General features: G+C 43.2%; 1 protein-coding gene across 2 annotated transcripts in view; it reads left to right on the forward strand.

The window, feature by feature from the left end:
- The first annotated feature begins 4,569 nt into the window (after positions 1 to 4,569).
- LOC114494221 (CD302 antigen) overlaps positions 4,570 to 22,103 on the forward strand; it is a 148,937-nt gene continuing 131,403 nt past the window's right edge. Inside the window, exons 1-4 of one of the 2 annotated variants that reach the window (XM_028509160.2) lie at positions 4,570 to 4,761; positions 11,017 to 11,388; positions 15,613 to 15,783; positions 20,859 to 21,023. In XM_028509160.2, the coding sequence (XP_028364961.1) occupies positions 4,668 to 4,761; positions 11,017 to 11,388; positions 15,613 to 15,783; positions 20,859 to 21,023 (802 nt within the window). In that variant the 5' untranslated portion in view covers positions 4,570 to 4,667. The remainder of the gene's footprint in view (positions 4,762 to 11,016; positions 11,389 to 15,612; positions 15,784 to 20,858; positions 21,024 to 22,103) is intronic. The other variant, XM_036023423.1, reaches the window with a different exon arrangement.

The raw sequence follows: 22,103 nt of genomic DNA on the forward strand, positions 1-22,103 counted from the left end.
TTCAAGTGTACCAACATTCACATCACAGGGGTGCCAGGAGGAGCAGAGACAGAGAAAGAAATAGAAAACCTATTTGAAAAAATAGTGACAGGAAACTTCCCTAAATTGATAAAGGAAACAGACATGCAAGTCCAGAAAGCACACAGTCCCAAACAAGATGAATCCAAAGAGGCCCACACCCAGACACATCATAATTAAAATGCAAAAGGTTAAAGACAAAGAGAGAATCTTAAAGGCAGCAAGAGAAAAGAAGTTAGTTACCTACAAGGGAGCTCCCATACAACTGTCAGCTGATTTCTCAACAGAAACATTGTGGGCTAGAAGGGAGAGGCAAGAAATATTCAAAGCAATGAAAATAGTGACCTACAGGATTACTCTATGCAGCAAAGCTATCATTTGGAATTGAAGGACATATAAAGAGCTTCCCAGACAAGAAAAGGCTAAAGAAGTTCATCATCATCAAACCAGTACTACATGAATTGTTGAAGGACCTCCTTAAAGAAGCAGAACCAGAAGGAAGAGGAGAAATAATAAAAAATATGAACAATAAAATGGCAAAAATTACATATCTCTGAACAACTGAATCTAAAAACAAAACTGCAAAATAACTAAACAAGCAGACTCATAGATACAGAGAAGAACATTTTGACAGTTACCAGGCATGAGGGGTGTTCAAGGGATGGTGAGAAAAGGTGAATGTGTTGAGAAGTACGAACTGGCAGTTAGAGAAGTCATGGGGATGTAAAGCACAGCAGCAGGAATACAGTCAATGGTGTTCTAATGACTATATGTGGTGCCAGGTGGGCGTGAGATTTATCAGGATGATCACTTAGTAAGTTACATGTCTAATCACTGGGCTGTAGACCTGAAACTAATATAATACTCTATGTCAACTGTAACTAAAAATTTTAAAAATTATTTATAATTTTTAAAAAAGAATAAGAAGAAGTCAAGGCACACCTAGGCTCCTCTGCTGAGAGCCAGGCACCTGGGGCCAGCAGTGGGAAGCTGCAGGTTCCTCTGGCTTCAGAGAGCAGTGTGTTGGGGGGGGGGGGGTCCTAAGTTCCTGATGTGCAAGGTCATTGGCCTAGCACATGCAGGATCCTGTGCATAGATGGTCCCCATATGCCAACACCCCACATGCTGTCCTTGCACCAGGATGCCAAGGATCAGCTTAGTCCTACCCGATCCAATCTCTAAACGTCAGAAATGTCCGGTAGCCCAATTGTTCCTGGACTACCCTCCCGCCCTGCTACACCCACGATCATGGGCAAGCTACATGGGCAGGTACTGAAGCAGAGCCAAAGCCATACTACCCACACTACGGCCCTCCACAGGGTGTGCCAGTTTGCACAGCCCAGGCCTGCCCACCACCAGCAGGGCAGGGAACAATACCCTACCTCCTATGCCTACCTGAAGTGCTGGGTCTGGACCCAGCCCCTGCCCACCACACCATCTGGCTGGGACCATGCCAGAGTCTGAAAGGCAATGGTGCCTGAAGTTTGAAGATGCTTTCCCAGACAACCGCCCTGTCAGACCCTCATGGGGCTGGAATCTTCCAACAATCAGAAGATTATCATGAAGTGGTAGCTTTGGAATGCCCACTACCTCGATGCCTCTGGAGCCTGGTGACCACAAAAGCTGCTCCTCCTGAGCACAGAGGGAGCTTTTATAGGTGTCCACCCACCTGAGAGCACCCTGACCCCTGCACCTAGGACTCACAGCCAATGCAAAAAAGGAAAAAGAAAGTGCAATGGACCCCTCTGGTCTGAAACCCTGGACATCAAGTGAAGGAGGCAGAGTCCACAGCATGACCATCTGCCTTAAAGCCCTTAGGAAGAAATGTAGCGGTCCTTTCCTCTGTGCCCAGGCCTGGGCTTCTGCTCTTGGTGCAACAGTGTCCACAAAAGGACACTGACCCAGAGCCTGACCACCACCCTCACTGAAGCCTTCCCTGTCTGCTGCCCACTCTGATGCAAGGACACTACTGGCCCAGGCCACACAGTCACAGCTCCAGCTGGAGAATTGAGAGTCTGGTGTCCCCATGGCCTTAGGTTCCCCTTAAGGGATATGGACATGCCACCATCACCTCCTGACACTCAAACCCACCGCTTTTTTACCCTGGTGAGCCCTGCTCTACCTCTGCATGAGTCAAGGATTCCACCAGGTCACCTCCCACTGGCCCACTTGGCAGGTCTGCTGAGGTCCAGACTCTGCCCTCCTTAGCTTGCAGCACCACAGGCAGAATCACTGCTGTGATCAGTCATTCGCCTTCCTCCCACTCACCCATTCCTCCTGTCGTTTCCCAGGAACGCACTTATCAGAAAGATGTCTTTCTCCCCCATTTGCCTAGTTTATGTAGTTAAAAGTTTGTTCTTATTTTAAATAATAATTATAGGCAGCATTATTATTCTTTTAAAAGTGCATTCACAAAGCTGCCTACAATTTCAGGGGTGCAGATTCACCTGAACTCTTAATTACAAATCCTTTCTATGAGCGAGTAGCATTGAAAGGATTTGAGTAAAATAAAGGTGCCATGTTCCAAACAGTGTTTAGAAGGGTTCATAGGCCTGAGAGGATAACAACTGTGGGCAGTGAGGTCAGGTGACAAATTATTGCAATATAATGCAAGCAGGAGCTCATACGCCCCTATGTTAAGGCAGGAGATCTAAGAATTCATTAACTTTGCAATATTTATTGAGAGTTTACTCTGGGGCTGGTCTGGTGCTCAGTGTTCAAACATGAGAATAAAGCAGATGAGACAGCTGCCCTCAAGGAGGTCCAAACGGGGCAGGGTCAGAAAGGCAAGCAGCCATAGGTGCGGAGGAATCAGAGCAGTAGCAAGGTTTCTTACTCAGAACTTTCCACCACCCATTCCCTAGAGAATCAAATCAAAGTCTTTACATTACATTCAAGGCGCTTCAAAAAATAGCCACAACTCACCTTTCTGCTGTCCTTTCTGTTTAGAGCCCCCACTACAACTACTGTCAACACACATACACCCACACATATGCTCCCTGCAGAGCAGCCTCAGTGGACTTTACTATCTTCTGACACTGCATTACATTTTCCCACCAGCTGTGCCTGGTCAAATTCCTACCACTTACCCATTCTTCAGGTCCCAGCTGAGATGCTGCCTTCCTTAAAGCTTCCTCAAATCTTCAAGGAAGGCAGCTTTGTCCAGTTTCCCCATTCAGTCTGCCCTGAGTTACTGTGTATGCCTCTCAGGCTTCCCTAGTACTTAGTAAGGTTGAGAGGGCAGGGATGTTGTCTTTTTATCTTGCCCTGGGAGGGGCCCAGTTCCTGTGATGGTTAATGCTGAAAGCATGTACCTAACTGAAAGGTGGAGGAGCCTGAAGGAAGGACAGAGCCAAGGTTAAGTTTGGAGTTATCAGCAAAGCCTTGGCATTTGGAATCAGGAAAGACAATGTAGATGTTCACCTCTTTGTGAAAGAATTCACTCTTGCCAGAGAGGGGTGGAGGTCATGCTCAGTACACACCAGGTGTTCAGTAGGCATAGGGTTTAAAAATATAGAACCTTCATGTCCAGGCAGCTCAGGTCACCTGTTTGTAATGATAGCGGTTCCCACAGGGAGAGGATAAATCCTACTCTCACAATTGCCTGTTTTGGGTGCAGACTTCCACATTTCTGATGGATTCTTATTAATTATTATTATTGAATTATTTTTAAAAGACCTTACTTGCAAATATCAAATGGTTATAAAGCCGAAATCATCGTTGTAAGTATTGTAGGGTCACTCGAATAGCTCTTGGTTTTAATTCTTTTTATTTTATTTTATTTTATTTTTTTATTTTAGAGAGAAGGGAAGGGAAGGGAAGGAGGAAGAGGGAGAGAAATATCTATGCGAGAGATACATCTACTGGTTGCCTTTCACATGTGCCCCCACGGGGACCAAGCCCTCAAGCCTGGCATGTGCCTCTATCCGGAATCCAACCAGCGACCTTTTGGTTTGTGGGACCATGCCCAATCAACTGAGCTTCAGCGGCTGGGGATCTTGCTTTCAATGCTTTAATAATTGCGAGTTACCTGCAGTGTGCATTACCTCACCTTTGTTTGTTTTATCAAAATGTGCAAGATGTTGCCAAGGTCGACTGAATTATTTGGCTTGTCCACATTTGCACTAGGAAGGATGCACATTTCCCCCTTGGAGGTAGGAGAGGATGTGGGTGCCTTTCCAACCCAGCCGTGCAATGAAGAAGACATCCCTGACAGAGGTGCGTTGGGCAGAGAACCAGGCCCTAAACTGACGGAACCCACCCACGCGGGCCGTGCCAAGTCCCAGCAAGTGTTCCGTCTCCTGGGCTTGACTGATGAAGAGGAGGGACTCAGGACCCTCATGCCGAGTAGTCTGTGCTGGGCTCAGCTCTCTGGCTGTATGCTAACTTCCCGCCTCCTAGTGGGTCTTGCCTGTAGCAGGTGCGCGGAGCTTCAGGTGCGTCATCTTCCCGCCTCCTAACCGTGCTCCGCCCTGCCCTGCCTGCGACCCAAGACACGGTGATCTAATTGGTTGAGGGCGTCGAGGGTGGAGCTGGGGCGTTCTGGGAGCCTAAAAGCAAACGCGCTGGTGTGGCAGATTGGGCGCACCGAGAGGGCTGCGTTCCGCTTGCGCCCGAGAACCAAGTTGGACCGCTGGGGCCGGCTCAGAATGAGGACCCGCTGGGCGACCCCTCACCGCGCAGCGGCGCTCATCGTGCTGCTCCTTCAGTGCTTCGAGCTGGTGGAGTCCACTGGCCACACAGGTAACCGTGGGGTGTGTCCGCCCACCAATCAGCTATGGGCCTCGACGCTGCTAGATCTGCCGATTTACCCCGGTTCGGATTCGTGCTGAGCTCCAGGTCGCGACACACGTCTGCTTTCCTAAGCTGTCTGGAGCTGGACAAGTGAGCCGAAGGAGTGGTCTAGGGAGAAGGTGTTCGGTTGCCCTCGTCACAGGGAGCGGCTTCGGGAACTCCATTACCCTGCGTGCGAGAGGAGGAAAGGGGTTGGGAGGAAGAGGGAGGGGGGAGGGCAGGGCGGGGTGGGGCGTGGGAATGCAGGGACTTTCTGGGGCTGAGAACTAGGAGCCCAGGGGAGGGGAGGGGAGGTGCACCGAGTCTCTTCTGTGCCCCTTCTCCCCCGTCCTTTCCTCACTCTCTCCCCTCTAACTTGCTTCCCTGGAGAATAGGGCTTTTCAGTACCCCTGTCGTCCCATCCCGCCTGTCTCACTACTCCTTCGCCCCTTGGTCACCATTGCCATTCAGTGTCCAGAGGCGCCGTTCACTCACTGCGCCAACGATGATAATGATCCCCCGACTGAACTGTGCCCACGGATGCACGTGAATAAGGAAGTCAGGTTAAACCATGTCTCCTAAAGTAATCATGACCATTACTCTGTTATGATATCATCCCCCAATGCCTGGAGCAGCGACCTTTTCTTCTAATTGGCTTATCAGCTCCAAACGATCACCACTTTGGAAGGAAGGCAGGTTGCCCGCCCGGAGTTTCCTGCCTCTCTCTGCGGAAGCAGGACCAGGAACGACGCCCTTAGCTGATGCTGTAGCTAGTGAGAGCCTCACCAGCACCCTTGGCGGCGACCTGCGTTTGCTTTTACTTTCTGTTTTTGCCTTGGCTGAAGACCAGTGTGCAATGAGTGAGCAGTCCTCACCCACCAATTCTGTTATCACTTATGTATGAGTAAGTAAAAGATGACTAAGGAAGCTTTTGAAAACCTCACATTGCTTGTGGCTCTTGTTTTATTGGCAGCTAAAATAAGCTACTATCTGAGTTAGGCTTTTTTCAGAGGGTGCTTGGAAGAGGTTTCTAAGAGTGAGTGGCATCACCTTATCTACAGCAAGGACCCTGCTCTGCCTCTGACCCCCCATGTTGGAAGCTACCCAAAATCATTTATTGTCCTAAGAATTCTATTCTGCCTGCCTCACAATCCATGGGGAAATTTTTTACTGCAGCAAGTTACCTACAGTCAAACACACTAACCTTTCAGTTACTAACCTCCTGGTTTTCATCTACATCTGTTGTAGCTTTATCTATATCTTGCCTCCCCCACAAAATTCAAGATTTCCTTTTTGCAATCTGCACAATCCTTGGCCTTTCACATCAACCCAAAACAAAGAGCAAGGGGTTAACTCCATTCGCTCTACTCTAGGTCCTCATATTTGTTTTCCTGCATCCTCTCTCCCTCTCAATAGCTGCTCTGGTTGGCTTTCTCATACCCTCAGAACAGACTTGTGGCCCTATTACAGAAAGCACTGGAATTTTGAAACCCCAGCCATTTAGGTAGCTTGTTTGGCAGCCTGTCAGCTTCATGATGCTGGTAATGGCGTGTTTCTCATCACATGTACGCAGCTAGGCTTGTGCAGGTGGTCTTGGTTGCTCAGATGTTTGAGGAGTACCTGTAGCATTTGAGGTACTCCTCGGGTGTTCTTGGGGAAATGCCAATTGTTTAGTTTACTTATTTGCCTCCTTGGAGATCTAACACCTTGAAGTAAACCAATCTCTCAGGAAGGACTGCAACTCTCACCAGCCCATACCAGCCAATCTGCACTCCATGACTTTCTGACTCCTAGTGGACTGCCATGGACCCAGCCATCACTTCAGGGCCTGTTTTTGAACTGGCAAACCCAGACTTCCAATTGTCGCCTGCTGCACCTTTACACCTGCACACATGGCAGTGACTCCACAAAAAGCTCCACGGTGTGGGCTGTGTAAGTTCCCCTGACATTAAACATGTTGAAGTCTTTCCTTCTGGCCTTCTGGGGAATCTTCCTCTCCATTTGCCTGTGGTTATAAAACATTGATGTCCAGCTTCTCTTTGGAATGTCCAAAACTCTTTGATTTAGGTCTCATAAGATAGAAATTGCTTAATGATGAAACAATAAGAGCTAGTTTTCCTTTGATGGATGTGGAAATACTGAAAATTCATTTTCATTTCTGATAATGCTGACTTAGCCATTTCCTCTCAAGCACCACTAGAGTGTTTACATGAAATGATGCATTTAAAAGGTGCTACTGGGAGAATGAGGCTTGTTTTTATCAACCTTGCCTTTTAGGCTTGTCTCGATATTATATTTGGAGGTAAACATTAAACTTCCATTTAGGCCCTGGCTGGTGTGGCTCAATGGACTGAGTGCCAGCTTGTGAACCAAAAGGTCTGCAGTTTGATTCCCAGTCAGGGCACATGCCTGGGTTGCAGGTCAGGTCCCCAATAGGGGGCATGTGAGAAGCAACCACACATTGATGTTTCTCTCCATCTTTCTCCCTCCCTTCCCCTCTCTCTAAAAATAAATAAATAAACAAAATCTTTAAAAATAAATCAATAAAACTCCAGTTAGTACCAGTATAAAGTTGTTTAGTGAATAAGATACAATATAAACCTATTAATAAAAAATCTGTTTTAAAAGTTGCTCTATAATTACGTTTTTAAAGTGCAATGCATTTGTGAAATATTTTATACATTCTTATTTAACAAATTTTCTAAATACATTATTTATGTATTTACAGTATAATGTATTTAAGTGTATATTTTTACACTTTCTCAGTTTTTCTTCCCATACTACAACCTACTATCCCTGCAGAGTCACAGGACGAGGCAGACTGGACAGCTCTTGCTAAGGGGAGGGAAAGGTAATAGGGAATCATCACAAGAAGACAAGGTTCTCCCCAGCTTAGATGTTATGTACGAACACTTACACATATATTATATATGAAGACTAACAACATTTCCTTAAATTATATCAGTAATTAATACCTGTGCCAAGTGACCGGTGTAGGTGTCAAACAGTGGTGTTCACACAAGGGTAAAAGACAGGTTTAGAGTGAGGCAAGTAGCTAGAAACATAGGTGTTGCAATAAGGTAAGAAGCTGGCAACTCCTCTTTAACATAACTACTCCATATGACTGTGACTTTCCCGTTTGAGGTTACGGTCACAGAACTGAGAGCCCAGCAAAGACAAAAATAAGACTACATGAGAGGGGAAGTTTTCAGCAAGGGTTCAGCAAGAGTTCCTACAGCTTGTCAAGTCTCTAGGGGGTCCCAGAATAAAACAGAATAAATAGAAAAGAGTACATATTTTTTCTCTTCCAAAGAATATTTATAAAGCAGCATTGTCACCTGAGTGAGCATGCTCAATACAGATGGGATTAGAATGACCTAAAACGCTGCTGGCATTAGTATGAACATAATAAAGTTGTGCACCTCTGTTCAAGAGCAATGTGCAGTGTGCACCTCCATGTTCACTGCAGCATTATTCACAACAGCCAAGATCTGGAAGCAGCCCAAGTTCCCATCAGTAGATGAGGGGATAAAAAAAGCTGTGGTACGTTTACACAATGGAATACTACCTGGCTATTAAAAAAAAAGGAGGGGAATCTTACCTTTTGCAACACCATGGATGGATCTGGAAAGTATTATGCTAAGTGAAGTAAGGCAGCCAGAGCAAGACAAATACCACATGATCTCACTTATATGTGGAATCTAATGGACAAAATTAACAAACAAAATAGAAATAGACTTATAGATACAGAAAACAGACTGAGCTGTCAGAGGGGAGGGGAGTTGGGGGCTGGGTGATAAAAGTGAAGAGATTAAGAAAAAAAAATGCTCCCAGAGACAGACAACAGTACAGAGTCTACATGGGAGAGGGGGGTGGGGGAGGTGGGAGAGGGGAAAAGGACACGTGGCGATGGAAGGAGACCTGACTTGGGTGGTGAACACACAGTACAACATACGGATGATGTACTGTAGAATTGTGTACTTAAAATCTATATAACATCATTAACCAATGTCACCCCAATAACTTAAATAAATTTTTTTAAAAGAACAAATGCAGTGAACTTAGCAGAGACCAATAAAACCTGCAAGACTAAGAAAACTGGTATCTTGTGGAAGTATAGGATGTTAGAATTGGAAGTGGCTTAGATATTTTATGCTCTGCTACTTTCATTTTACATTTGGAAATACAAAGACCCAGAGATAGGTCTTTAATCTAGGATCCCTAACTCATTGCACTGCCACTGTACTAAGAGCCATAGCTAATCCTTTGGATTCTGCAAAGGCACCTTGAAAAATCTAGAATTCCAAACTGCAAAGGTAGGCAAAGCTGCTGCTAGCCCAGTTCACCTGTTTGAGGTTAAGGCCACAGAACTGAGGACCCAGGAAAGAGAGAACTAAGACTGCATGAGAGGGAAAGTTTTCAGCAAGGGTAGCAGCCACCCATTTTTCTGTAGGAGCAGACTTTTTTTTTTTCCTGCAGCAATTCCTGATACCTGGGAGCACAAGATTTATTTTGGTGATATGAGAGAGAATAGCTTGGGAAAGAGGTACATCCTGGGACTGAGCGGCTGTTTGATGAGTGGGAGAAGGACATTAGAGAAAGTGTGAGTGATAATCTTCTAAGACAGAACCGTTTCTTCTTTGTTTACAGTCTTCCCAAACTGTGTCCACAAAGCAGAGAGTGGAAGAGTGATGTCAAGGAAGAAAGAGTGAGGGATGGAAGCCGCTATGGCAGACTTCCTTAGCTGCAACCCTATGCAATATTTTAAAATACAGAAATAACTTAAAGTTTTAAAGGATTTTGTTGTTTCTGTTGTTTCTCTTGTCACTGCTGCTGCTGCTGCTATTTAAAACATGAAGGTCTGTCCAAAGTCCAAATTGGAATTGGATTTAATTTTATAGTTATTATTTATATAGTTAAACTTTCCCTCAAGTCTTTGGTATGAAAGTGTTTAACTCTGAAAGCCATGAATTATTATTAGAAAAGGTGTTTAGTATTAGTAAAGCCAGTAATTGTGAAACAAGCATCAGAATGAAAGTGCCTTTTGGGAACTAAAATTTCATGGGTCCTTCTGAATAATTTGGTTCGTTGATAACAGTTATTTAAGTTTGTCTGAAATATTTCAGCTTTACTCTCATCAACATGAAGTTCTGTGGTATAACTTCAAGAACTTTTTCTTTGTAAAAGCACTGATCAAATTATTCAGTTGTTTGTTGTAGCAGATGTGACCCTTACTCCACAAACTTAGGTGTGCAAGAAACAATTTATTTTCATAACGTCAAATTAAAATTTATTCAGAGGCCCCACTTCACCAGGTTACCAGAACTGCAGTTTCTGTCATTACTGAAGTCTTCCCCAGCTCATGCGAGGGGAGGTACGGGGAGGTTCCTCTCTTTAGCCTTCAGCTCACACTGATTACTTCTGTTTTCTGTTGTCCACACCTACTGGGTCTTGCTTGCATCCTATGGCTCAGGTGGTTGCTGGAGTTCAGGTTTGGGGTCCCCAGGTGACCCACAGAGTAAACCTCCTACCCCCAGCCCCTCCCCAGGGGTTTGCTGTCACCTCCCTGGAGGTGCCACGATGGAGTCGGCCACAGATTCCCCACTACCCTCAGAACCCAGACCTCTGTTTCCTGTTAACCCACAGGAGGCTACCCCTGTCCTCTGAGGCACAATAATGTCATGCAATAATTTATCCTGTCATGGTAAAGTGTAAGCAAGACAGAATTGTGGTCCTGGATAGACTAAGGACAGTTCTCATTGACTGTAGACCACCTATCTAAAGGAGATGAAAACTAAGGAGTTTATCTTGTTAAAGAAAGGGGGAAACCCTTTCATAGAATAACAATAATACATATATATACCATTCTAAGTGTCTTGCATGTATGAGCTCATTTTATCCTCACACCTACTGTATGAAGTACTATTTTACAAAGGAAGAAACTGAGGGTCAGCAGCTACATAACTTGCCCTGATAGCTAACAGGTAGCAGAAGCAGACTGTGAACACAGGCAGATGGGCTCCAGAGCCCAGGCTCTTCCCACATACTGCCTCTTTGGCCACTACTGCCCTCTGACCCTGTGCAGGACACTCCAGTTTATACAGCTTGGAGGGTAGGGACGGTCCCACAGTGCTCAGACTCTCCTCAGCAAGCAGGGTCCAAAGCACATCAGCCACATGATCCAGAATCCTGAAATGTCTTCTTTGATTGTCTGTCTCAACTCAGGTAATGATCCGTTCACCATCATCAATGAAAACACGGGCAAGTGCATCAAGCCACTAAATGACTGGATAGTAGCAACGGATTGTGACACAACCCCGGACATGTTGTGGAAGTGGGTGTCCCAGCATCGGCTCTTTCACTTGCAATCCCAGAAGTGCCTAGGCCTAGATATTACCAAACCCATGGATTCCTTGAGAATGTTCAGCTGTGACTCCAATGCCATGCTGTGGTGGAAATGTGAGCGCCACTCTCTGTATGGAGCTGCCCAGTCCAGGTTGGCTCTGAAGGATGGACATGCCATAGCAAGTACAAATTCATCTGATGTCTGGAAGAAAGGAGGCTCCAAGGAAAGCCTCTGTGACCAGCCTTACCACGGTGAGTGTTGAAGAAGGACTTTGATGCATTTGCTGCTGTATTTGGTAAATGTGACATTAAACAACTGGCTGGGAAGTTGCACACTGGTAAGGGCTGTGAGCCGGACTTCAGTTCCAGGTACTGGGCAGTAACTCGGAACTACCCCTGTGAGGTCCGTGCTGTTTGTCCCCTGTTGCAGGCAAGGCTAGGAGAGGGTACATGCCTATCACAGGTCACAGCCATTCTGTGGCCCCCTGGGATTGAAAATCTCCCTGATGCCAGAGTATATGCTTACATACTTCCTATGATTGCATGCTGAACTCCAGGGAAAGTTAGAGTGATAGGAAAGCCTCCATACAGTATAAAAACCCAGTAAATGATACAGTAAAGTTAAACCTATTCTAAGTTACAAAAGAAGAGGAAAAAAAGAGAGAAAGCACATACACTTTGTATTATCTGCAGATTTTGAAGTAATGGAAAAGTTTTAGAGCCTTTTGTGGGTTTATGTACTTATTGTTATTTTTGGTATAGCTATTACACTTTGGTGCTTATGTTGATGATTCCTCCTCTTAAGACTGGACCTTGTCTCAGTTGCTTTCACAAATGAGTACATGATTATTACCTTTTGGTGAGTTGATTGTGAACTTTGTTCTGAATCTAGAAACTGGGTCATCAGGAATTTCCAAGTTTAAAAAGAATGAGTGGATTTATTTTTTAAACCTCTAAATGTCAATGGCTCTCACATAAGCAAATCTTTTTTCATTATGTTGCTCTAAATTACATCAGATATTGAGATATAAATATTTCTTTTTTTGTTGTTGGTTTTGAGATATATATCTTTAATTATCTTATAAGTCTTAACTATTATTTCACCTTTGCTCTTCTTTGTAAATTTACATAGCTTTACAGAGACTTTCTCCTCTTCTCTTAAAGTTTATTTAAGCACAACCTGGCCTCCTATCCCTCCCCTTCTCCCCACAGGTTTTTGTCTGGGGTTACCTATTCGCACCTCCTAGTGAAGATACAGCTACCTCTGAGAAGTCAGGTTTACTGTCACAGGGAAATACTAGCAAGTTTGGGGTGGGGCTTTTCTCTTCTTCAATCCTTGACCCTTGAGTAGTTGCACAGGCCTGTTTCTGCTGGTCAGCTTCCTTGTAACCTTAAAAAGCAAGTGCGGTCCTGATACCACTCAATGGCAGGTTTGAATTTTGTGCTGGAAAGCCTTTTTCCAACTTGGCAACTAAGAGAAAACATGGAACCAAACAAAATACCTTTTGAACTGGACTTGACTTGTTTCATTCTATTTGTTCAAGGATCAGAAAGGATAATTTTCCTGGCAGGGCTCTTTCTGTCTCTTGCCACTGTCTCTTGAGGGGTACAGTCCCCTCAAAATCATAATCATAAGTCCGTTCGGTCCCCCAAATGTCTCCATTTCCATATAACTGGTTTTCTTCATAATCCAGTGTGTTTTATTTTGTGCATTTATAATATTCTTCTGAGAAGGGAGCCTGAGCACTTCCCACAGCTGCCAAAGTGATCAGTGGCCCCCAAAAGGTTAAGAACCCACCTAGAGCACCACCCCTGAAAGAGTCAAACAGGTATAAAGTTTTCTTGACCTTACCAAATACAATATTTGGAACATTATACTTTGAAATAAGAGAGTTAGAGATTTCTAAGAGAAGGCACATGTAGTTCTGACTTGTCAACACATTCCTCAGGTTTTAACTTGCACAGAGGTCAGGGCCAAACCTGCCTCTTCCTTTCCGTTCCTCTCTGGGTGACTGGTACCATCCAAGTCACATGTGTCAGAAATGTGTAAGTCGCCCTAGAGTTGTCCTGATTTCCTCTGCCACCATTCAAGTTCAGTCAAATGTTAAGTCCTGGCAATTTTACCCTTTTAAATTTATGTAGTCCCTGCCTGTCGTGAGGTTAGAGACTGCTGTCTTCTGTTAGGGACCTTCTCTAGGACTGCTCTCCCAGATTCCCCCCATTGGACCCTGCCCCCTCTGCTATCCCTAACTATATAGAGACAAGAAAGATAAGGTACTTGAGTCAAAACAAAGTGAAGTCCAAAGTTACCAAACTTGTTACAGCAAAGCAAAGCCACAGCTCAAAACCAGAACTGTGTTCCCCAAATATAGCTACTTTATTTCTGACATGGTTTTTGCTATATAATTTTTTTTTACTTCTAATATAAGAACATTTATTTGCCATTGTGTTCTGGGTTACCCCTCTCCCCAAACCCCATCCTGTGTGAGTCATGTTCATCAGAGCAAACTTTAGCTGTAGACATTTTAAGCATAAACTGTTTTGAATAGCCTCCACATATACATTTATTTCATTAAGATATCTTGGTCTTGCTAGCCCTCTTCACATTTTGAATATTTGGTGAATTATGCAAAGGAAATGGACTTTTAGTGGAGTCATGGCTAAAGAGCGCTCTGGATTTTGAGCAGTTCAGAAGCCTGCCAACTTTTTTAAGCATTGAAGATATTTTGTATAATAATACCTAAAAAAAATTATATTAGTTTTCCATGTAAGTGTCTCATCTTTTTAAAGGCTGTATCCTCATAAGTCTACACAAGAAGATTCCAAGAAGATTCTTCTCAGAAAAGCCTAAGAAGGCAGCCACTGAGTTCACAACAATCTTATATGTCAAGGATTCTAATCAAAGAGCCTGTTCCTGTCACTGTCAGCTGAGTGACTGGAAGATCTGCTTAACTACTCATAAACTGGGGATTTCACAAACCAGTGTAGCACTTGCCCTACTGAACTCAGAGGCTTACAGTATAGAGCAAGTGAAAGAGATGTATGTGAAAGCACTTTGTATGAGAAACACAAGAATTTGGGGGGAAAAACGCTGATGTTTCTCAAAGTAATTGTCATTATGCTCAGGGACTCTCCTATTAAGTGTTATAATATAAAAGAGAAATTGGTCATGATCTTTTGGGAGTCTGGGTATGGTTAAAAACAAAACTTAGGTAATAAGTAGGATCCTTATAAAATATAAGGGCAATTTATTCTTTAACAGAAATACCATATTCAGAACCATTAATATGTCAAGGGAAAACAAAACCAACGTTCTTTTAAAAATTTTTTTTTGCAAATAAAAACATCTAAATTATTTGTATCTTTGGATACATTGCTGCTTAATACATTCTAACCTGTTAAGTCTCATGCTTCAGTTAAATGGACATTTGAGGATAATAAAGGATGTTGAATTGAATACTATCTAAGTACACTTTTATGCAAATATAGCAGACATTCTGAGGGACCCTAATAGCCTGGTAAATGGTTATTAGATCTAAATAGTTATTATTTAATCTGGTAATGACCATAGTTTTAAACAATTTATAGATGTGGGAAAAAAGTGGCTGAATTAGTTATAGAGTTAGCTGTTCTATAAAAACACCTTTCCAAGAGATCTGTTATCAACATTTAAGTATTGAGCACTTCCTCTAAGTATTCCCAGGCATGTTTGGAGTAATTTTAAAAATAATTTTTAACAGGTTAGAATAATTTTTCAGTTCCTCTGTGTGTGTGTTCCAGGGAAAATTATTAAAATGGAAAAAAAAAAAGCCAGTTCCACAGTCTTGCAGGTTACCAGCTGGTCCTGTGACTGCGCGGTAAAAGCTGGTTCTTCTTTCATAATCTGAATTATCGTGTCCTTCCACTCTCCAAAAACCCACTCTGAAACCCAGCAGCTCTTCCCCCCACTTCCTCAAAACCCACAGCCTCACTTCTACCACCAGTCTGTGAGGAACGGGAACAACTCGGTAGTTGGTTCCAAAGTCCACAGCTACCTTCAGTGATTCCAAGGAGTTTTTCTGACCCCATTCTTACTAAAGAAAAGAAGTTAGAGTGTACATTTAAGCTCAGGCAGGGCACCCCCTTTGGGGAAATACTCTGCCAACCACAGTAGTCAGCTGATCCTTACTTGATCAAGCCATGGTTTTTCAGCTGTTCATCATATCACAATAAGTGATGTCTCATGTGTATTATCTCAATGAATGCTCATGTCCACAGCCGCATAGTTGGTCAGTGGGGGAGCCAGCATTCAAGCCCAGACCTGAGCAGTCAGCATTTGTGTTCTGAATTTCCACACCATGCAGTTTATCCAAATACTGTATTCTCATAAATGAAAACAGCTATCTTTTTTTCCAAGCAGGTTTTTAGAACTTAGTTAACTGAAGCTAATTACTCAGTTATTAATTCTCCTTTCCTCTATTTCCACCCAACCCACAGAGATATATACCAGAGATGGGAACTCGTATGGGAGACCTTGTGAATTTCCATTCTTAGTTGCTGGGACCTGGCACCACGAGTGTATCACTGACAAAGATCGCCATGAGCCGTGGTGTGCAACCACCTTAAATTACGAATATGACCTAAAGTGGGGCATCTGCTTAAACCCAGGTATGTATGGGCTAGTAAACTTTATATATGGAAAGAAAAGGATATCGTTTCCAAGAGGCAAAATGGAAAAGGAAGAGTCCAAAATGATTCAAAAATGGCTGCAACAAATATTATCTTAGACAAGGAGTATATATTTGAGGAAAGAGGAAGAACTAATGTGTGGCCAGGAACCTGCTTTCAGAAGTAGCCTGGGAAGAGAACAAAGACAGGTTGGTGTCCTAGAAGACAAACAATGAGAGAGTGTTCTTTAGCACAGATACCTCAGGGAGTGAAAGTGGAAAAGGCATGGGCAGTTAGGAAATTGCTGCTGACCTTTAATAGAGCAGTTTCAAAAGACTAGTGGTCATAGAAGCTGGCTTATAATGGGCTGAAATGTGAACAGAAGGTGAGTAAGCCTCTTAAGTTTTATGGGAAAAAAAGTAGAGGGAAGAAGGTGGTCTCAGGGGGAGGTAGGCTAAGGAAACACTTTCAGGATGGCAGACACTTATATGTTTATGGCCTGAAGCAAAGAGCGGGGGCCAAAAGAGACATATCCCTGAGTCTCTCAATATTGGTGAATTGTTCCCTTTGACTCCTATATATTGATCAAAGCATTTTTTCTAATTGCTTCTAACTTGACACAAACAATTCAAGATGTGCTAAAAAACTGACTGTTCCTAGAGGAGGGAGGTCAGGGAGCAGGGTGGGGGAGACACCAAAGTAGCAATTTGCATCATTATCTTGTATACAACAGACGAATTTTCTTGTCAATCAGGTGAGTGTTACAGGGACTCACAGTAACTGACATGTGGTAGGTGCTTAAGAATTATTTTTAAAGGGCAATAGATTAGAAGAATATGTAGTAAATAAAAAGTGAACAGCTCCAGACCTAAGTAATAATACTTATAGGGCCCTGCCAAGTGTTAGGTACTACTCTAAGCACTCAACCTGTACTCATGCCTGGAGGCCTCACACATCCCATTTTGCAGATGAGCAAAGTGAGGCACAGAGGAGTTAAGTTACTTGCCTAAGGTCACACAGCTAATAAATTTCAGTGCTAAGACTTAAGGCCAGGAAATCCAGCCCTGAGGTCCTGTCCTAAACAAATACAGTGTTCTGCCTTATTCAACAGCCAACCTGGTGTTCTAGTAATGTGGATCCCCCTTTGAGGGAAGCTGAGATTCAAAATGCAGAGTTCTAAACAACTTGAGTTTGTATTGAGCCAATGGTCCTCAAACTTCAGGATGAAACAGAATCTCTTGGAGAGTTTATTAGAACACAGATTTCTGTGGCTCACCTCTAGAAACTATAATTCTATTGATTTAGGGTAAGGCCCAAGAATTTGCAGTTTAATGAGTTCCTAGATTATACTAATGGTGCTGGTTTGGGACCACATTCTGAAAATCACTTTTTTAGGCAGAGGCACAGGCTTTTAAACCCCTGGAACACCTGAAAGGTAAAAAACCAATACTGTATATTCTTCCTCTGTCATTGATAAGCAGAGTTTGGTCAACCGGGCACCAGTTTCATTGAAATACCCCAATAGTCTGGATCAGAAAGCTTAGATGTGAAAGGGAGCTCCAAGGTTATCCAGTGCAAAGCCTCACTTCTCAGGTGAGGGACAACAAACCCAGTCAGCATCGGACCCCATTCGTGTAGAATCTGCAGGACATCCCAGGATTCCTGGCTCTTATTCCCCAACATCGTTATTTCACTCTGCCTGGCTGCCTTGACTAGCATGTGTCTTGATGCCTGTAGCCTCCTTTGGGTCGCAATGGGTAGATTTTAAATGCATTCCTGGGCCTTCCAGAGTTATTTTTTTTTATTAGTTGATTTTTAAAAATATATTTTATTGATTATGCTATTACAGTTGTCCCATTTTCCCCCCTTCACTCCCCTCCACCTTGTACACCCTCTCCCACCCACTTCCCCCCCTTTAGTTCATGTCCATGTGTCATACTTATAAGTTCTTTAGCTTCTACAGCTCTCATACTATTCTTACCCTCCCCCTGTCTATTTTCTACCTACAATCTATGCTACTTATTCTCTGTACCTTCTCCCCCTCTCTTCCTCCTCCCACTCCCCTGTTGCCAACCTTCCATGTGATCTCCATTTCTGTGGTTCTGTTCCTGTTCTAGTTGTTTGCTTAGTTTCTTTTGGTTTTGCTTTAGGTGTGGTTGTTAATAATTGTGAGTTTGCTGTCATTTTACTATACATGTTTTTTTTTAATCTTCTTTTCTTAGACAAGTCTCTTTAACATTTCATAAAATAAGGGCTTGGTGATGATGAACTCCTTTAATTTGACCTTATCTGAGAAGCACTTTATCTACCCTTCCATTCTAAATGAAAGCTTTGCTGGATAGAGTAATCTGGGATTTAGGTCCTTGTCTTTCATGACTTGGAATATTTCTTTCCAACCGCTTCTTGCCTGTAAGGTCTCTTTTGAGAAATCAGCTGACAGTCTGATGGGAACTCCTTTGTAGGTGACTGTCCCCTTATCTCTTGCTGCTTCTAGGATTCTCTCCTTCATTTTTACCTTGGCTAATGTAATTATGATGTGCCTTGGTGTGTTTCTTCTTGGGTCCAACTTCTTTGGGCCTCTCTGAGCTTCCTGGACTTCCTGGAAGTCTATTTCCTTTGCCAGAATGGGGAAGTTCTCCTTTATTATTTGTTCAAATACGTGTTCAATCTGTTGCTCTACCTCTTCCCCTTCTGGTACCCCTATAATTCAGATGTTAGAATGTTTAAAGATGTCCTGGAAGTTCCTAAGCTTCTCCTCATTTTTTTTGAATTCTTGTTTCTCCATTCTTTCCTGTCTGGTTGTTTTTTTTCTTCCTTCTGGTCCACTGTATTGTTTTGAGACCCAGTTTCCTTCCCATCACTATTGGTTCCCCATGCATCTTCCTTCATCTCTTTTATGGTAACCTGCATTTGTTCATCTAATTTGCGACCAAATCAACCAATTCTGTGAGCTTCCTGATCACCAGTGTTTTGAACTGTGCCTCTGATAGGTTAGCTATCTCTTGGTTGCTCAAAAGGATGAGTTCTGGGGCACTGATTTGCTCTTCTGTTTGAGCCATCTCTCTCTCTCTCTCTCTGTGGGGGGAGTCTGGTCACTCCTGTTACGGTGAGGGTCAGAGCCTTAGGTGTTCACCAGGGCTGGGCGCCCCAGTTGCTAGATTGTGGCGTTTTATGTGAAGGCGGGGTCAAGAGGTAACAATGGCGGTAGCTCCATTCTCCATGGGACCTCAGTCCCTTCCCTGGGATCCTGGGTTGCGTGCCCTGCTCTGATCCACAATCACCACCTCACTGGGTCAGCCAGCTGCCGCTTGCGTACTCAGGGTCCACCCACTGAGATCTTGCGCACCCCAGATGCCTTACGTGTTCCCAGTTGCCTTATGCGCCCAACTCTCCCTGTTCTCTGCACCATGACCCAAGCTCGGCTGCTCCCCTCCACCCCTCCTACTGGTCTGGATGAATAGGTCTATTTCAACTTCTTGGCTGTCCGACTTCCATTCAGATAAATTTTCTGTCAGTTCTGGGTGTTATTCTGCCTCTAAATTGTTCCAATCTTGGTTGTGCGTAGAGGTGCCGTGCATCCACCTAAGCCTCCATCTTGGCCGGTAGTCCCAGAGTTATCTTTAAGGAAGAAGCAAGACTTTAATTTTTTAAAATCCAAGCACTGCTAAACCATCGAGATTTTCTTTCTTTTTTTTTCATTAATTTCTTTTTTTTTAAGATTTTATTTATTTATTTGTAGGGAGGAAAGGAAGGGAGAGAGAGAGAGAGGGGAACATCAATGTGCGGTTGCTGGGGGTTATGGCCTGCAACCCAGGAATGTACCCTGGCTGGGATCAAACCTGGGACACTTTGGTTCCCAGCCTGCGCTCAATCCACTGAGCTACGACAGCCAGGGCTGAGATTTTCTTTTATAGTAAATACACTGCTATTCCATTGGAAGCTTCTGGACTTATAAGCATAGGGCCTCAGTGGTAATAAGGAACCTTTAGGCAGTATACTTATAAATCCACCTATTTTGTTTTCACCACATGTCATAGCAACCTCTGTTGCTATTTAGACTGTTCAAAAGTGGCCAAAGGAGTAGTGTCAGCCATTAAGAAGATCAATGGGCCAGACTCAGAGACTGGAGCTCTCAGTATAGCTTTGCCACAGACACCTCTGCACATTAGCCAAGATGGTATCTAAGGACTCTTCCAGCTTGAAAGGCCATGTGATATGTGTGACTGGTTATGGAAAGGCCCCTCGGAAATCCCCAGAGTGAAGTCTGCGACACACTCAATGGCGCCTGTATTTTTTTTTCCTCTTGTAAAGAGCACATGGGAATCTCTGAGTGTATTTTTGAGCCAATTGCATCAAAACCCATGTGTCTTGTCCAGAAAATAACTTTGAACATTTTCCCCTGAAATGATATATGCTTTTTAAATATTCATTAAAGAAAATAATATGTACATTATATAATGAACATATATGTTTGTGTATATATGCACACATATGTACACATGCACATATAAATATGATTATGTAATATTAATTATATGCCACATATTGAATTATCTATTAAAATATTAAGGAGAAACTCAGACTGAGTTTCCCAAATAATGTAGTCACTTGGGCTGTAAATCCCGAGCATTTAAGCAGCATGTCTGCATGCAGACATCCACACACAGCAGTTTCACCGCCGGCCACAGGTGCACCCCTCCGCAGGTGGCCATCGTCTTCAAATGAGCTCGTTTTCCATTAACTTGGGGGTTTAACAAGGTGAGCACAGTGGAAGTCTCCTAGTCGTAGGCACAAGGCAGGTGTGAGATAAAATATGGCCTCGTAATTGATGGGGTATAAAGGGAGGGTGGACAAGAAGCGAGTAGAAACTTTAATCAGCCCAAGTCACTTGGTGTCCTGTGATTTCAAATTCTTTTTGTAACCAAAGAATCAAAATGCAGTCTAGTCAAGCAACAAGCCCCAATTGAAGCATATCCTGAGTATGCAAATTGAATTGCAGTATTTATAAGCATTCTAAGTAATAGAAAACCTTATGCCCTTACTTTATGATTGCTAACATGCCTTTTTATCAACAGAAAATGGCTGTGAAAATAATTGGGAAAAGAATGAGCAGACTGGGATTTGCTACCAATTTAATACTCAAGCAGCTCTTTCTTGGAAAGAAGCTTATGTTTCATGTCAGAATCAAGGAGCTGACTTACTGAGCCTCAGCAGTGCTGCTGAAGTAACATATCTTACAGGTAGGTTTAACTTGCATGTGCTAAACAGTAAATTGCCAAATTTATAAAGATGCTGTCTCCCTTCCTCTATTTTCATATCCACGCATGTTGTTTTGTGTATATATTTTTCTCTCTTCTCTTGGAATTTAAACTTCAGCACTGAAACCCACAAGCAAAAATGTACTGAATATAATCCTCTTCCATGCATTGGAAAATGCATCTTGTGATGGAGACTAAAAGAGGTTAATGTTCAGCAAGTGGGGTGAGGTTGCAAGATTAAGCTGCTACTCTAAGACAAAGTGACAGGATTTTTAAAAAGGTGAACATTAAACTGTTCCAACCCTGAAAAGCAGAGAATGTGAGGAAGGTAAAGTAGACGGCTGAGGCACACTAGATGGCCTCCGTGGAAGGCCTCATGTTGGGTAAGCAGGTGCAGCCTTCAGGGGCAAGGAGAGTTTTAAGAAACCTTAAAGTGGTTTAATGGCATGGACACATGGAGTGAATAGGATTTTGTTTTGTTTGTGGGGTGGTGATGATAATTTTTAATTAGGAAAACATAATTTAAAAACATCCTATAGACAAAAATAGAAAATAGCTTAATGGAGACCTGTGCAACCACCACCCTGCCTAAATATACTTGCGTACACTAACACTTTGTCACTGCTTTATGTGGGTTGATTCCCTTTCTTTCTCTCTCTTTACCCCTCTCTCCTTCCCTACTTCCCTCCCTTTAAAGAATAAAATGTTAGCAGAGTTCAAGGCCCATGCCCACGTTTCAAAATAACCATCCCTTGAGTGCTTATAACATACATATGTATAAATTCTATATATGTTTTTATTATACTATTGTTTTAAAATAATGCCCATATGTAAGTTTATTCATTGTCAGCTGCTACTGTATAGTATTACATTATGTGAGTAAACCACAATTTATCTATTCCCCTACTTGGAAACAGGTTTTCAGCTTTTGCTGTTACAAACACCTCTGCAAGGAACATCTTTGTATACGCCCCACTGAGTGGACATGTATGAGTTTCTTTAGGGTAGAAATTGATGACACATGGGGTGCACATGTCTTCACCTTTAGTCAAATTTCCAAGT

This window comes from Phyllostomus discolor, chromosome 4 (assembly GCF_004126475.2).
Source record: "Phyllostomus discolor isolate MPI-MPIP mPhyDis1 chromosome 4, mPhyDis1.pri.v3, whole genome shotgun sequence".
NCBI classification, from domain to species: domain Eukaryota; kingdom Metazoa; phylum Chordata; class Mammalia; order Chiroptera; family Phyllostomidae; genus Phyllostomus; species Phyllostomus discolor.